General features: G+C 34.1%; 2 protein-coding genes across 2 annotated transcripts; one reads left to right on the top strand and one right to left on the bottom strand.

Annotated features, from left to right (window-relative positions):
- Nucleotides 1–241: 241 nt before the first annotated feature.
- LOC130827261 (uncharacterized) lies at nt 242–4,634 on the bottom strand. The gene is made up of 8 exons (XM_057692932.1): nt 4,432–4,634; nt 2,926–3,186; nt 2,392–2,484; nt 2,120–2,264; nt 1,740–1,850; nt 1,548–1,630; nt 1,406–1,463; nt 242–681 (listed from the first exon to the last, which is right to left on the bottom strand). The coding sequence occupies exons 2-8, from the start codon at nt 3,181–3,183 to the stop codon at nt 602–604; spliced, it is 828 nt and encodes a 275-aa protein (XP_057548915.1). The 5' UTR covers nt 3,184–3,186; nt 4,432–4,634; the 3' UTR covers nt 242–601.
- A 1,016-nt stretch (nt 4,635–5,650) lies between these two features.
- LOC130827271 (uncharacterized) lies at nt 5,651–13,920 on the top strand. The gene is made up of 16 exons (XM_057692942.1): nt 5,651–5,974; nt 6,936–7,034; nt 7,135–7,226; nt 7,428–7,528; nt 7,937–8,027; nt 8,406–8,464; nt 8,824–8,938; nt 9,344–9,409; nt 10,452–10,504; nt 10,602–10,710; nt 10,878–11,048; nt 11,205–11,363; nt 12,018–12,110; nt 12,228–12,398; nt 12,586–12,764; nt 13,287–13,920. The coding sequence occupies exons 1-16, from the start codon at nt 5,842–5,844 to the stop codon at nt 13,627–13,629; spliced, it is 2,034 nt and encodes a 677-aa protein (XP_057548925.1). The 5' UTR covers nt 5,651–5,841; the 3' UTR covers nt 13,630–13,920.
- The last annotated feature ends 1,226 nt before the right edge of the window (nt 13,921–15,146 follow it).

A 15,146-nucleotide genomic window follows, 5' to 3' on the forward strand; every position in this document is an offset into this window, starting at 1 on the left:
TTCCGTATCCTTAATGCCTACTTTTAAAATATTAAATGTTTACTAACATCATTTTTAATACCTACTTACAATATTTTAAAAAATATATAATGTGCCGACTCAATTGGAGATGTTATTATTGCAAATCTACTTAATTTTTTACAAAATGTTCAAGTAAACCCCAAGTCGTATTATGGTTATCAAAGCTGGTTCAGAGATGGAATGTATACAACCTTACAATTGTAAAAGTAAAGATATTTTTCATAATAGCAAACATCATCTAGATTTCACATAAATAAAAATTATACATAAATTAACAAAAAAATATTAAATTAATTTTAACATGTAAATCAAATTATTCTTTCATAGAAGAAATGAAAAACACTACTTTTTTTTCAAGTTAGTAATTATAAATTCTACCATAAAGAACCTTAAAGTTTTGACTAGTACATTTTTGGAAATATAGCTAAAGCACCAACTCTGATAAATGTGAATTTTCAATCGAACACGATAAATTTATCAAAAATTAAGCTTCGTGCATGGGCATGTACTTCTACAAGTGAAGGTTCAAGGTCGGCTAAGATTCAGAATACAAGTAGCTAATACTAACCCATCATGGAAATCACAGGATGCTCCATTTCTGTTGCAAGCCCTCACAAATTCTAGCTATACACCATGCGGCACTCATCGGATAGCCAGAGACTGCAAATTAAGAAGCATATTGTCAATAACACCAAATAGGCATACGGACTAAAACAAAAAATGTTCATAAGCAATTCACCCTCGACGCAAAAAAACTGCCCCTAGCTTAATAAAAAATGGGAGAAGCAAAAAGTACATTAATACTGTCTTTCAAATATTAAGGGAAGTTGTAAAGTCTATTATTGACAAATATTAAGGGAAGTTGTAAAGTTGTAAAGTACATTTATACTGTTTTTGGTAAATGACTTTTGGATGGGCTTTTTGATTGGTTTTTGGCTGGTCAAAAAGCCAAAAAAACTTGTTTGGCAAGCGGTTTTCAACTAACTAAAAAGTTGATTTTTATTTTAGTCAAAGTGAAAAAGCTAACTTGATTAGCTTTGGCTTGTTGACCTAGTTTTTTCTCTAATAATCAACTAACAACCAATATATAGTTTTACCAAGAATGTTTTTAAACCGCTAGCTTATTCAAATAGCTGAAAATCCAACATATAAATGTTGGTCAAACAAGCCAACTAAACAACTAGCTTAAAAGCCAGCATTTTTTGCTGATCAAACAAGCCAACTAAAAAAGCTTACAACCAACTACAAACAAACATTTCAACTACAAAATCAGAATTTACGCTTTAGAGCAGTATCAAACGATCCAACTTACTATACCATAGATTCATTTGGTCAACATTGATTCCCACACAATCAAGAAAACACAGGTTTTAAAATCACTTACTTGCTATGTAGTCTTCAACGTACTCATCATTAACCTTTCCATGAGCCATCGCACCAACCTGAACAAGCAAAGGATTGAAAAAGACCAATATTACACTAGAAAAAGGAATAACATAACAAGTTCAGTCACTTATAATGCATACCACAAAGACATAGTTGAGATCCTCTTTAACAGCAGTCACATATTTCTGAATGTCAACCAATTTATCCGAGCTGAATGAAAAGCCTGACGAATGAACAACCAAATGTCATTCACTATAGAGGGAATTGGATAAAAAGATCGAAGCCGTTCCAAACAGTTACAAGACAGGATCACTAGTCAAACGTAAGCTCACCTATCTTACGGGAATTAAGAGGTAGATACTGAGTAACAGGATTTTTAATCACACGGAAGAGTTTGTCTCGCTTGCCAGCTGCATATATGCTCAACTTCTGTAGCAATTGCACTGAAGTGACATGGGAGAAAATTAAAAAGACACCAAAGTACAGGCCAAATATAGCAAACTACAGTTAAGAACAGTGTCACATGGTTCACTAATTGCCTCGTGAATCACGATTTGTAAATAGCGAACTACGGTCGGTTTAGGGCTATTTTTGAACCATTTTGAGTGAATCGCGAATTCAAAAGGCGAACTAACTAGTGAATTATGTTTCACTGGTTAAGAAATATGAATAGATTCAAAAAGAAAGGTGCAAGGAAATAATTTTAACTTACACATAATGCCAGCAAAACGTTTATATGTTCTCGGAATACGAACATGAGGCTTAACCTCAAAAAGTATGCCTTTCTCAGTTTTAACATACACAGCTCGAATCCTCCCAGCCTTATTCAAGGGGCTATCCAAAATCATCAAAAGAGCCTGAAATTAAAAATTATTTATTACATTGACAACATACCTCCAAATAAACAAGGCATATCAATCTAAATATACAAAAAAACACAAAATTAACGACAAATTCCTACGCGAAAAAGTTGGTCTCACAAACCTGATGAACAATGTCCGGCCTGTATTCTGCAGGGTCCCTATTATGCTTCCGCAAAAAATTTGCATGGTCCTCGGAGTTCAAAATTTGGTAGGTCTGCAATTGCATAAGGATATAATATCACTATAACGTAGACTCATTATCATCATCATCATCATCGTACATGGTGTATCCCGTACATAGAAATCATTATAACGGAGACTATGATCATTAAATTATTTCATCCATTACCCATAAAACCATCCACAAAACAGGATAAAGGGGACATCAGAAGACTTAAATTAGAAAATATACCATAATTATTAAAACTCTATTTTAACTTACAATTTTTCAAACTTAATGAGCCTAAAAGAATCAACTAAAATGAAGCCGAAGTAACGTAAACTAATAATCGAGGGCCCTTCAATTAGGGGGGATGTATTCCATTCCTTCTCAAATTCATACATTGGATGGTTGGCCCTAGTCGTATAGTCTTCCTAGCATATACAAAAAACAAACAAACAAACAAATAAGTATTGAACTTGATGATTGGTAGACCTTGCCAACTTTGGCAACCTCAAGGGAAGCTCTTTCAAGGACGAAAATGGCACCGGAACGGCTATTTTGATCCGAAATGGTGATCGGAATCCCGGGCAAATCTTTCACAACATCATCCACTACTTTTTCATCTTCTTCAATTACACTAGTTGTAACAGTTTGTTCCTCTTCTTTCATCACTTCTGCTTCCTCCTTGTCATACTTAGCTTCCTTTCTCTTCCTTTTCTTACCAGCTTTTACTGCAAATGGCCTTGTCATTTTCTACACAGAACATTAAATATCCATGAACATATATTCTACAACTTCAAACAATAAAAATGGTAATACCCAGAAAGTAAAACAGAAAAAAACTAACACCCAATAACAAAAAATCAACATTCAGAAATTGTGAAGTGGGCGTAAATAATTTAAAGCAAAATCAGTATTGAAAATGCCCACCGAAATTCAACTGAATAGTAATACTAATACAAATATTAGGGATGGCAACGGGTCGGACAGGATCCAGATCCGGACCCGGATCCGCGGGTCCAGTTTTGCAAGACCCAGATCCAGATCCGCGGATACTCATTCTCACCACATCAATCTCAAGAAGTCATATAAACCCTTATTGCCACCAATGTCAAGCCCCTTTATTTTCCAGAACTCATCCAAAAAGCACTCATGGGTCAAAATAATGAACAAATATCTTTGAGCTCCAACAAAAATAATATATCTTCAAATTATAAGCAGTAATAATGATAACATTTCAGTCATCAGATGCATCAAACTCCATACAGCCAGTAAAAATACTAAAACAAGCTTACACTTAACATTATCCACAATACAACTACAAAATAATGCAATTTCCTATCAATATCAATAATAAAACACAACACAATCAAAAACTCAAAATCATAAAACACCAAATAAGCAATTAAACCACACCACATAACGCATTATTCCATCAATATCAATCTAATAATAAGATCAAAAACTCAAAATCAAAAGACACCGATTAAATAAAAGGATTAAAACACATTAATACTTTTTCTGATCAACAAACAAAAACAAAGAAATAAAATCACAAGTAAAATCCAAAATGATAAAAATCAAAAATTACCATTGAACTCAACAATTCAACATAAATCAAAAATTACCATTGAACTCAACAATTCAACATAAATCAACCACTCAACATAAATCAAAAATTACCATTTAACTCAACATAAATCAACCACTAAACTCAAATAGATAAAAAACTACTCCAACATAAATAAAAAATTACCACTAAATTCAACATAAATCAACCACTAAACTTAAATAAATCAACATAAATCAACCACTAAACTCAAATAAATCAACATAAATCAACCACTAAACTCAAATAAATAAAAAACTCCTCAACATAAATCAAAAATTACCACTAAACTCAACATAAATCAACCCTAAACTCAACATTAGACATATATCTACTACTCAACATAAATCAAAAGTATTGTAGGAAAAAAAAAAATTAGGGTTCATTACCTTCAAATCCGCCACTCCAGCCGCCTGTGAGGAGAGGGTGGGTTGGCCGGTGGCTGTGAGGAGGAGTAAGCGGTTGGCCGGTGGCTATGAGGAGGAGTAGGGCTCTTTGTCGACTGTCGAGGGTGATGACTGAGTGAGGGCGTGCTGCAGAGGGAGGGAGTCTGGGAGTTGGGAGTTGGGAGTTTGAGACTCTGGGTATCAGGGATTCAGGGTATGTGGCAACTAGGGTATGTTAATATATATTTAATAAAAAAAAAAAAAAAGAAAAAACGGGTCCTCCAGACCCGCGTGTCCGGGTATTTTTCTCAGATCCGGATCCGGACCCGTAAAATTTAAAAGGATCAGGATCCGGATCCGACGGGTCCATTTTTAAAACCTAGATTCGTGAAAACGGATACGGATCCACGGATCCGGATCAGGTCCAGTACCCATTGTCATCCCTAAATACAATACAAGTACACAAATAAATAGCTCAATTTGAAAGATAGTATAAAGAAAAAGCTGTAACTTACTCAATCGAAGAACCCTAATTAGCAAAAGATGCGCGTAAAAAAAAAAAGAAGGAAGAGAATAACACACAAGGTTTAGGGAATTTCGGGTTTACAAAAGTCGGACTTATTTGGAGAACCAATGTCTATTGCCCACAAATAAAAACAATAATTTTTGTGACAACGCGTCTCTCACGTGAATTTGAACTCATTTTAAAATTAAAAAAATATTTTATGAATTATTAAATTAAACCATCTTATGTTGAAACTAATGGATTCCTATACATATATGTTAAGGTGATTATTTATAATTATAGCCTATTTGTTGATGAGACGATTTCATATAAGCCGACATAATTTTTTAATAAATGGTTTATTAACTCAACGTAAAACAACTTAATACATCTAAATAAATGAAAATTATGTTAAATCTCAATCAAAATAACTTAAACACACTGCAAATGGAAATGCACTTTTATTATTAATTGAATATTTACATTAATATATACTCCTCATACTTACTAATGATTAATATATTTGAAAAAATATTATGATAAATATTTGTTTATCCTTTTATATTATATATAACATAAAATCCTACTACAAATTAGATTAATATACTTTTAGACTGGCCTAAAAAAAAGTCAATCAAACAAACCGCCTCTTAACAATTTGTGCAAATAAAATGTTCAGCATACAAAATTACAATTTTATCCTGAATTTATAAACCCCTCTTTTCACTTTTTCAATAGAAGAAACTTTGTAAAACCCTGTTTCTCCATAATTAAGGAGCTGGAATTCATTCTTCATCAAACAAACCCTAAATATTTCAGAACTTCACCAATTGATTGGATTTTAAGTTTCTAACAAACCCTTCAAAATTAATATTTGAAGCCGGGAAGTTTGTCAATTGATTGAAGTAATGGCTTTTCATGGAGGTACTCTCAAGTCGACCTCCATTAATGGCGTCAAAGTTTATTCTTTGACTGGTCAACACCGTTCTTTAGCCTCTTGGCTTAACCCTAAGAAGCAGCGTGCTCTTAGGAAAGATAAAGGTATTTCCTTTTCTCTTTTGATTTTTTGGGATATTATTTAAATTTGTCTGTATTTTGTTTTGTAAAGCGTAAAAGTTCACATCTTTATCAAATAAATAGTATGAGAATATGCAACATTGTATGATTGTATGTGGGTTTTGTAAACGGGTGTTTATGTTATTGAATGAATGGTGGAATTCGTAGAGAAATATGAAGAATGGTGTATGGTGTATTTTACAATGAAATATGGAGGGTGAGTAAAAAGTTTGGACTTTGGAGACAAAATCCAAAGTAGTAGGGTTGGCTGAGGAATATGAGGGCTACTGTACCTTACCCGGAAATAGTGATACTTGCTCCAACGGAGACAAAATCCGATTAGTGATGGGAAGGAGGGTCAGAGTAGTAGGGTTGATCTCCATGTAGCCTTGCATTGGACTTCATTTGGTGAAATTTTTCTTGACGCATTTGCATCGGTCTCTTCCTGTATGCTTTCTATCTTAAGATCAAACTAGTTATAAGTGTGACTTACAATGTTCATCTCTCCCCCTTTCATTAAGACCTATCTAGCAGAAAAGGTGAAAAGGTCAATTAAGGTTGGAGACTTTAATTCAAAGTATAACCAATTGAAGTATGATCAAGTAAGTCTTTCTAAGTATTTGCAGTCTCCACAGAGCTGTGCTCACACATGGAGGAAGCTTCTACTGTGCCTCATCTTCTCTTGTATAGTGAAAAGCCGAAGGCTACATACTTTCAAGCATCTTGAAAAATAGAGAATAAGCATGCCAGCTTGCCAACTATCATAAATAAATTTGTGGATTCACGTTTAGTTCTGTTTTCATTGTGTTTTTATTAGCATGCTGCCATTGGCATGATATAATATGTTTTTGTTCGCCTGCTCAGCCCATATGTTCTTTTGCTCCTTAGTATGACTTGTATTTGAATGATTTCTTATTTGTTGGAAATTTGGGTGTCCCTTGTTTAGATTATATGCGAAGAGTAGAATTAATCCAGGACTTGAGATTTGAAACCGCAACCACGAAAATCAAGGCCACACCCGATGGAGAATTTGTTATTGCTTCAGGTATGTTGTTGCTAATATGCACATGATAGAACCCCTGTCCTCGTTTGGATAAATTTTTCTTCAACTAGTCATTGATAAACTTGAAATTATGAAAATCTAGGTATCTACCCCCCACAAGTTAAGGTGTACGAATTAAGGGAACTTTCCTTGAAGTTTGAAAGACATTTGGATTCTGAAATAGTTGATTTCCAGGTACTTCTATAATTTTATTTTGAATTGTGGGATGTCCATAATTACATTTTCAAGTAAAAAAGGAAAAAAAAAAAGAATAGAAGGCAAAAAATCAACTTGCTAGTTTCATGATCCTCACAAACCTCTTTTGATAAGATTTATTCTTTTATTGCTCAATGATAGTTGCTGTTAGTTAATTAAACATTTTTGTGGCTGAAACAGGTCTTGTCTGATGATTACTCAAAGCTTGCATTTCTCTGTGCGAATCGAACAGTCAATCTACATGCAAAGTATGGGAGTCACTACAGTTTGAGGATTCCTAGGTATGCTATCTCATACAAGAGACATGTTGTTTCTTCTTCATTTTTACAATATAAATGAATGCACGAAAAAGCGTTTTGCCCGCTAAAAGTTGAAACTGAAAGGGAAGAACAACTCGATTTTTTTAGGTTGAATCAATAGAAATTTAGTATTTTACTATCCTGTCCCAGAAATTTAGTGAAGAAACTTCACTCTATTTTAGCCTTCATTTTACTATCCTGTCCCAGAAATTTATTGAAGCAACATTACCAAGGAGTTATCATTTCCCCATTTCTCTTCCAATTTTCTTTAAAGATATTTTCAATTTAATGACAAACATGAGAATATATTTCAGTTTTCGTATGTGTGTTTTCACGAGTCTTCCCATAAAAATTCTCATAATAGACTAATTTATTGTGTCTTCTATATAGGCCAGGACGAGATATGGCATATGATTGCTGGTCTTGTGATTTGCTCTGTGCTGCCTCTTCGCCAGATCTTTACCGAATAAATTTAGCACAGGTATGCCCTGCTATTCTCCAATTGATAACCTCCAAATTGTTTTGCACTTTTTTATACTCCTATATTTTACATCCAATTGTTCTTCTCTCATCTATAAGTCTCGCTCTCTAAAAAGAGTAAATTAAACTTGCTCATCTTCTTTAGAGAACAAAGGAACTTGGCAACAACAATGACACAAAACAAAGAACCTTGAGTTTGAAATTAAATTTTCCCCTCTGGGAATTGGGATTGAATGCATGCTTAATCTTCTTGTTTTGATTTTTTGAATTATTCTTTCTTGCTCCATCGTGGGTGTCAGGGCTACTTTACTTTTCTTTATTGCTTCAATATGGGTGTCAGACTCAGAATACTAACTTTTCACGTGCCTTCTCTATACAGGGTCGATTTCTTGCCTCTCTCCCTACTAAGTCCCCTGGACTAAATGTAGTATCTAGAAGGTACAACTGTGTTCATATTTTATTTAATATACTCCCTCCAATTCCTTTTATTTGTCCCATTTTCTTATTTGGGCAGTTCATCTCTATTGTATTTTAAGATGGTACCCTCATTTTCTTATAGTAAAAATACCCAATGTTGCACATGGGGCTACTATTTTAGGTAGTTTCCTTATTCTTTTAATATTAAAAATTAAAAATACCTAATATTGTACATGGATCTACTATTTTAGATGGTCCCCTCTTATTACTTGTGCTCAAACCAAAACGGACAACTAAATTGAATTGAAGGGAGTACTTTTTTTCATCTTACTTACAATTCGTCACTCTGAGATTTTGAAACTTCTGTAATGTTGAATCAGCAAGCTTCATGGATTAGTAGCCTGCGGTGGTGAGGATGGGGCTGTGGAATGCTTCGACATGAGAACAAGATCATCAATTGGTAGAGTTGATGCTGTCCCATCTGCTGATGAAGAGGTACAGACTTGCAGTTGTTTATTCAAAGCTCTATATCAATGCCTTCTGAATTCGTATAGTACATTAACAAATTCATGATCTATAATTTTTTTTTTCTTTTTGGATAGTTTTTCAGGATTTTTTCTCTCTTTTTGATGGTAGATTATACTGTTGAAAATTTGTTTACTAGAAGCAGTAACATACCACATTATAGTTTCTGATTTATCTGTGACCCAGTATCTACATGCTACAACAGCCACAAAAAAAAAACGTTGATCCATGCAATGTCGTAATATTTAATATTTAGTTATTTTTTTCCTTGCATAGAATCTGAAGTCCCATTATTATCTGTGGGCTAGCTTTGTTTTTTCTGAACTTTTTTATATGAGAAAAGCACCCTAACCCATGTCCGTGCATCACTGGTAGGTAACTGCAATCGAGTTTGATGAGGATCGAGGCTTCCAGATGGCTGTAGGAAGCAGCGGAGGGACGGTAAGATGTGATTCTATAACTAGCAATCTACGTATATATTTTTAATACTGCCTTTTTGTTTTTTTTTTGCTTTCCTTGTTTTGGAAATGGTTACTTAGGAATCAATTTATGCAAATAGTGCATACCTTTTTCATAATTGTTAAAGCTCATGCGTTGCATGGACCATAATTTTAGGAACCTAAGAAGGTAGGACCTATTATCGATTGCATTGAATACGAATTCACGTAGTCCAGCAGAATCTCAGACAGGGCAATCTTCTCCAATCATTTATTATCGGTTTATTTGTGATGGCATGATAGAAAGTTGGCATTAAACTTTAAACCATATAGCTAATTTGATAGTTATTTATTGAGCTGAGTGACGGACATTGGTCTTCTAAATGACGGGAAGAAATGAAGCGCAGTGTTTTGTTAGATGATTAGAAAATAATTTGCTTAATATGTTTCCTCTTTTAGGGATTCAATCTCTCACTATCTACCTCACTTAAAATTATAGATAAGAAGGGAAGAAATGTACTTAATACGTGATTTCTCTTGAGTTCTTCGAATTATGAACTGTGACACTATTGTACACGCATCTTCAGCTTTGTAGGTTATAAGTTAATATCTTTCCCATTATCTTGTGAGTGGTAAAATGAGCAGAGGATTGAATTTTTTGGGATGTCAATGTTGCTGTTTTTTTCTCATTTAACTTCTGATACGGACATACGGTGCACTGAGAAGAGTTTAGATGTATTGTATAGTAACTTGGTATGATATTCTCATTGGATGAACTTTGTCTTAATGATGCACTGGATTTAGTTGCCACTTAAGCTCGAGCCTTTAAAGGATGTCAAATTTTGGTTTTATGCTATAAATTTGGTATCTTGTGGAATGTCTTATTATGTCTCTGATGATATTTTTGGAAATCAAATCAGTTTTGAGTCAACACTATTATTGCTGTTTAAATGATCACGTATGCTGGCATCCAAGTTGCTTTAATTGTCAAGAGTTATATGGGAAGCGTGATACAATAGATCTGTATTTACTATTTGATGTTACAGGTTATGATCTTCGATTTGCGATCATCGAATCCTATCCGGGTTAAGGATCATATGTAAGCATGCAGCTTCACTTTCTCACTTGTAATTCATTGACTCTGTTGATTATTCATTTCGATGTTTGATTTTCTTAAATTTTGATCCATTTCACAGGTATGGAAGCCCAATTTTGGATATCAAATGGCATCAAACTTTGAATTCTCAGCATTCTAAGTTGATCACCACAGATAGTCATATAGTCAGGTTCTGGGATCCTGAGACGGTGAGACTTCTATTACCTTTGCGTATTATTCTTAATGAAGCTTGGTAGTCCTTTTCCGCGTTCCATTTAATAAAGATACACCGTAACAGTAGTCACAAAATCCACATACTGCTTTCTTGTGTTTTTGTATTTTTTACTCCTTAAATTTAAAAGCTCTTTAATTGCAGGGTGAAGGGATGACGAGTATTGAGCCAACAGGTGGCGCAATTAATGATATATGTGTATTCCGTGAAAGTGGTCTGATCTTATTGGGTCTAGACTCTAGCCAGATACCCTCTTACTTTATTCCTGCGCTTGGGCCCTCTCCCAAGTGGTGTTCATATTTGGAAAACTTAACGGTAAGTACTTGGCCTTAGTCCTTTTTAGTAAGTAACAATAGTTTTGATCCTTTTGTAAATTGATCAGTGTTCCTTGAGTTGTTTTGTGGCGTTCCTTTTTTAAATATAAATACATTCCTTGATAGTCTTTAATTGCGTTTTACATTAACTTTGCAGGAAGAGCTGGAAGAGAATCCCGAGACAACTATATATGATGATTACAAGTTTTTGACCAAAGAAGACCTTGAGAGACTTAACCTGACAAACTTAATCGGAACCAATCTTCTTGTTGCTACTTTGCACGGATATTTCATAAATCATAAGTTATATAAAAAGGTCAGCGAGTTTTATCTATCTCCAATATATATTGAATTTTTTTGTTCAGCCTGTGTTTAGTTTTCATGTCTGGACTTGTCATATGCGGTAAAAGTCAACATTGCCATGTTTAATTTGTTTTAGTCTGTTGGAGATCCCGATATATGCGGAGTGTCTGCCATTGAGCAAGCACTGGGAAATGGGCGTCGAACAAAAAATCCTTTGATATTTTGAATTAGATACCATCTAGGTCTTATTCATTAATTTATTAGGATTAGTGAGTGGCTTAATTCGTAGAAATTTGTTGGTGTTGGTGCAAATATGGTAAAAAACGTGGTTGGTGAACGGTGATACGGTAACGAGAATGATGTTCTTTAGGGTATGGTCGTTGCTTTGTAACCGTGTAAGATATTATTAGACGCATATTATGATCTATATAAGATATTCCATTTAAAGAGTAGATTCAAGTGATTTAAGTAATTTTAGTTGTTCTTTAGGGTATGATCGTTGCTTTGTAACCTAACCATGGAGTGTCCTCCGATGTTGCTTACCCTACTTTAAACCGTGACTGATAAGAGGCTGGTGGGATGGGATAGTGCTGTACATGGATTTCGGAAATCAGTTGCTATAAGGAAACACAAGTGGAAATACTTAAGATTTGGTGGTTTATTGCAGGCAAAATCCATAGCAGATCCATTTGACTACGATGCCTACATTGAGAAGCAGAAGAAGGAGAAACTAGAGAAGTTGCAACGTGAACGTATAACGGTTAGTTTTGTCCTTAGAAATTACTTTAGTTGCTTTTATTTTTCTGATCCGAAGATTCTGCTTTGCTTTATTGAGTGGTGTAATTTTCTTTCTTCTTCTGTTTTATTATCTTAACAGATTAAAAGGAGGTTGCCAAAGGTTAATCGTGGTCTGGCTAACGCTATTCTTGAGAATGAAGAAGCTGCAAATGACGAGGATGCTGATCGAAAGAAAACCTCGAAGAAAAAGAAGGGATTGAGCAGTGATATTCTTAAAGACGAGAGATTTGCAGACATGTTTCAGAAACCAGTATGGCCTCATGATATCTTATCCATCACGGGATTCTCATTAGATAATATTATGTTGATTTTTTATGATATGTTGTATGTAATTCGCGTACTCTAGCTGTTCACCCTTAAAAGAATTCTGCCTGAAATAAATTCATTTTATTGCATCATTATTTACATATATATTTTTTTGCCAAAATTTCGTCCAGGAATTTGAAATTGATGAGAACTCTGAGGACTATTTGGCTCTTCATCCTGTCGCTTCTCAAAAGGGGGCTAATTTGGTGGATGAGCATTTCGAGCCTGTTATGGAGGAGGATGAGATGAGTTTAAGTGATGCTGATGTTTTCTCCGCTTCTGAAGATGAAGAACGAATGCGAGTTCCTAGGTATTATTCAGTTTATTTTCATTTTTTTTACGTTTTTGTTTGATTTGAGGATTAAAATTAACTATCTGCTTACATTATAGGCTGACAAAAAATAAAATAGGCAAAATTTTGCGTTGTGTGTTTTTGAGAATATGTTTATGAACGTAACATCTCAACTAGAGGTGTTCAAAACAGACCCGATGACCCGATATTTTTCCGACCTTGGAACCGAACCTGAGTTCAAAATGAATTTTTAAGATGATTCAAAAATCAATGTTGACACAAGATCTGATTTGAACCAACCCGAAATTGACCTGATGACCCGAATGAACACCTCCAATATGGAGGAAATCTAGGTCCGGGCCTCCCTAGGCCATGTTCCGGGTTATTTGATTAATGGAACTCCGAAATGTGACAGTTGAATTCGTTCTGTACACATTTAGATATCAGGGTTTAACCACACTATACTACACTATTCTAGATTTGCCTCGAGCCGTGAGAAATGAAAGTTTGTATAATCCGTTCTTGTGTCGAATCTTTCAGGCTATATGAAGTAAAGGATGAAAGGCACGCACAAGCATTCTTGGAGAGCGTGTCGCTTACCAACGAGGATGCTCTTCCTTTAGGAGAAAGAGTGGCCGCTTTACAAGATGTAGAAGCCGGTTCGCATCTACCTGCTGGTGTTAAGTTGGGTCCCGGTGGGTCACGAGAAATTTCCTTTGTTTCTAAAAAGAAAGGGAAGTATCAAGAAGATGACGAAGATAGAGAAAATCGGCGTAACAAGAGGGGTGTTCAGTCATTAGGGCTTAAACCTACAAATTATGAGAGGAGTCGAGGAAGAGGTCGAGGTAACCGTGGGCGAGGCAGAGGTCGAGGTCGACATTGAGGTTATCGGAAGTCATCGAGGTAGAATTTTTGGCGCTTCCTTCTACCTTGTAATATCTGATTTTAGATTCCTTTTCATCTATTGTAAAATTTAGTCTAATAATATTTATGTTCTATTTCAAAATTGAAAAAAAATAATTGATCATGGAAATTTTATCAGGTTTTTGTAGTTATTTTTTTTGTGAACTTTAATTCTAGTAATTAGATCATGTTAAAGTTGATTGAGATTGTGTTGGATTAGTTTTGGGTCCAATATCTAATATCATATCGTAATTTTAATTTAAGTTATAAATTTTATTTTTTTCTGTATAATATTCTCTTTTAAAACTAAATAACTACTCATTTCGTTTCTTTAATTGCCCTTCATTTGCCATCTTGTTCGTTTTTTTTTTTATATTGCATCATTTTTATATTTAGTAAATTTAAGGAATTTTTATTTTTTTGTATTAAAGGATGGATATTCTAGCTTGCTCTAAATTATTTCACCACCTCTAAACTAATAGTATTGATATTGATATTTATAATAGTTTATCCATGTATAATATTTATGTTTATCTATTATATTTACAACTCTAAATTAATACTCCCTCCTATTCGAAGGTATTAGTCTCATTTGATTTTTGATACTATTTATCAATCACTCTTAACTGGTATTTTATTCTTAATCTATAAGTTATAATATAGTCAAGTGATATCTTGTTTGATTTATTTCAATGCAAAAATCATTAATATTAAATTTTTACAATTTTTAATTATACACAATTAGAAATATTAACGATAGAATTATTATATTGACAAATGCGTCCAGTTAAATGGGACTATTGAAATGAATAGGGAGGAGTAGTATTGATAATAATGACATTTGCCTTATAATTTACTATTAAAAATAATTTCAAAAGAAGGAAAAAAATATATTAGTAATTGACCAGGTGTAGTAACAATCTAGCCTTTGAAGGTGACTTTTTCCTTGACTGTCTCCCCAGAAAAAAATACTTTTCTTTCGAGAATTTGGATGCGACAGTTCTGTGCATAAAGGATTTTTTTATCCTTCATTAATTTATACTATCGCATTCGTCAACCAATGATGCACTTTTACATTTACATTACTTTCCACGGTTATCATGTCAGATTTCAGATTATGTGTTTTCACTAGAGCTGTTCAAATTTAACCCGACTCGAAAATTCGATCCGGAATCGAAAATTATCCGACTCGAAAATGCTAATTTTTAGGTTTACCGAACCGAAATTATCCGAACCGGTACTGCACTCGAACCGTTTGATAACTGAAAAGGGCAAAATCGAACTCGAACTGCAATCGAATTTTATAACCGACATATAAACATTAACCGATGTTACCCGAACTCAACAGTGATCGACCCGAGTCAAATCCGACCTGAATTATGCACGTAACCGAATGCAACCTGACTAAAACCGATTAAGATCGAACTGTTTTTTAACCCGAACTGATACAAACCCGAATCGATTATTAATCGAACTGTTTTTAACCCGAACTGATAC

Source organism: Amaranthus tricolor, chromosome 1 (assembly GCF_026212465.1).
Source record: "Amaranthus tricolor cultivar Red isolate AtriRed21 chromosome 1, ASM2621246v1, whole genome shotgun sequence".
Lineage (NCBI taxonomy): Eukaryota > Viridiplantae > Streptophyta > Magnoliopsida > Caryophyllales > Amaranthaceae > Amaranthus > Amaranthus tricolor.

Excerpts from the sequence above, each read along its gene's own strand:
- LOC130827261 (XM_057692932.1), bottom strand. The coding sequence starts at position 3,183 with ATGACAAGGCCATTTGCAGTAAAAGCTGGTAAGAAAAGGAAGAGAAAG. Across the intron at positions 1,464-1,547 it reads ATCTCAACTATGTCTTTGTG|GTTGGTGCGATGGCTCATGG; the intron begins GTATGCATTATA and ends TTGCTTGTTCAG. Across the intron at positions 682-1,405 it reads CGTTGAAGACTACATAGCAA|TCTCTGGCTATCCGATGAGT; the intron begins GTAAGTGATTTT and ends CTTAATTTGCAG.
- LOC130827271 (XM_057692942.1), top strand. The coding sequence starts at position 5,842 with ATGGCTTTTCATGGAGGTACTCTCAAGTCGACCTCCATTAATGGCGTC. Across the intron at positions 7,529-7,936 it reads TACAGTTTGAGGATTCCTAG|GCCAGGACGAGATATGGCAT; the intron begins GTATGCTATCTC and ends TCTTCTATATAG. Across the intron at positions 8,939-9,343 it reads TCCCATCTGCTGATGAAGAG|GTAACTGCAATCGAGTTTGA; the intron begins GTACAGACTTGC and ends CATCACTGGTAG.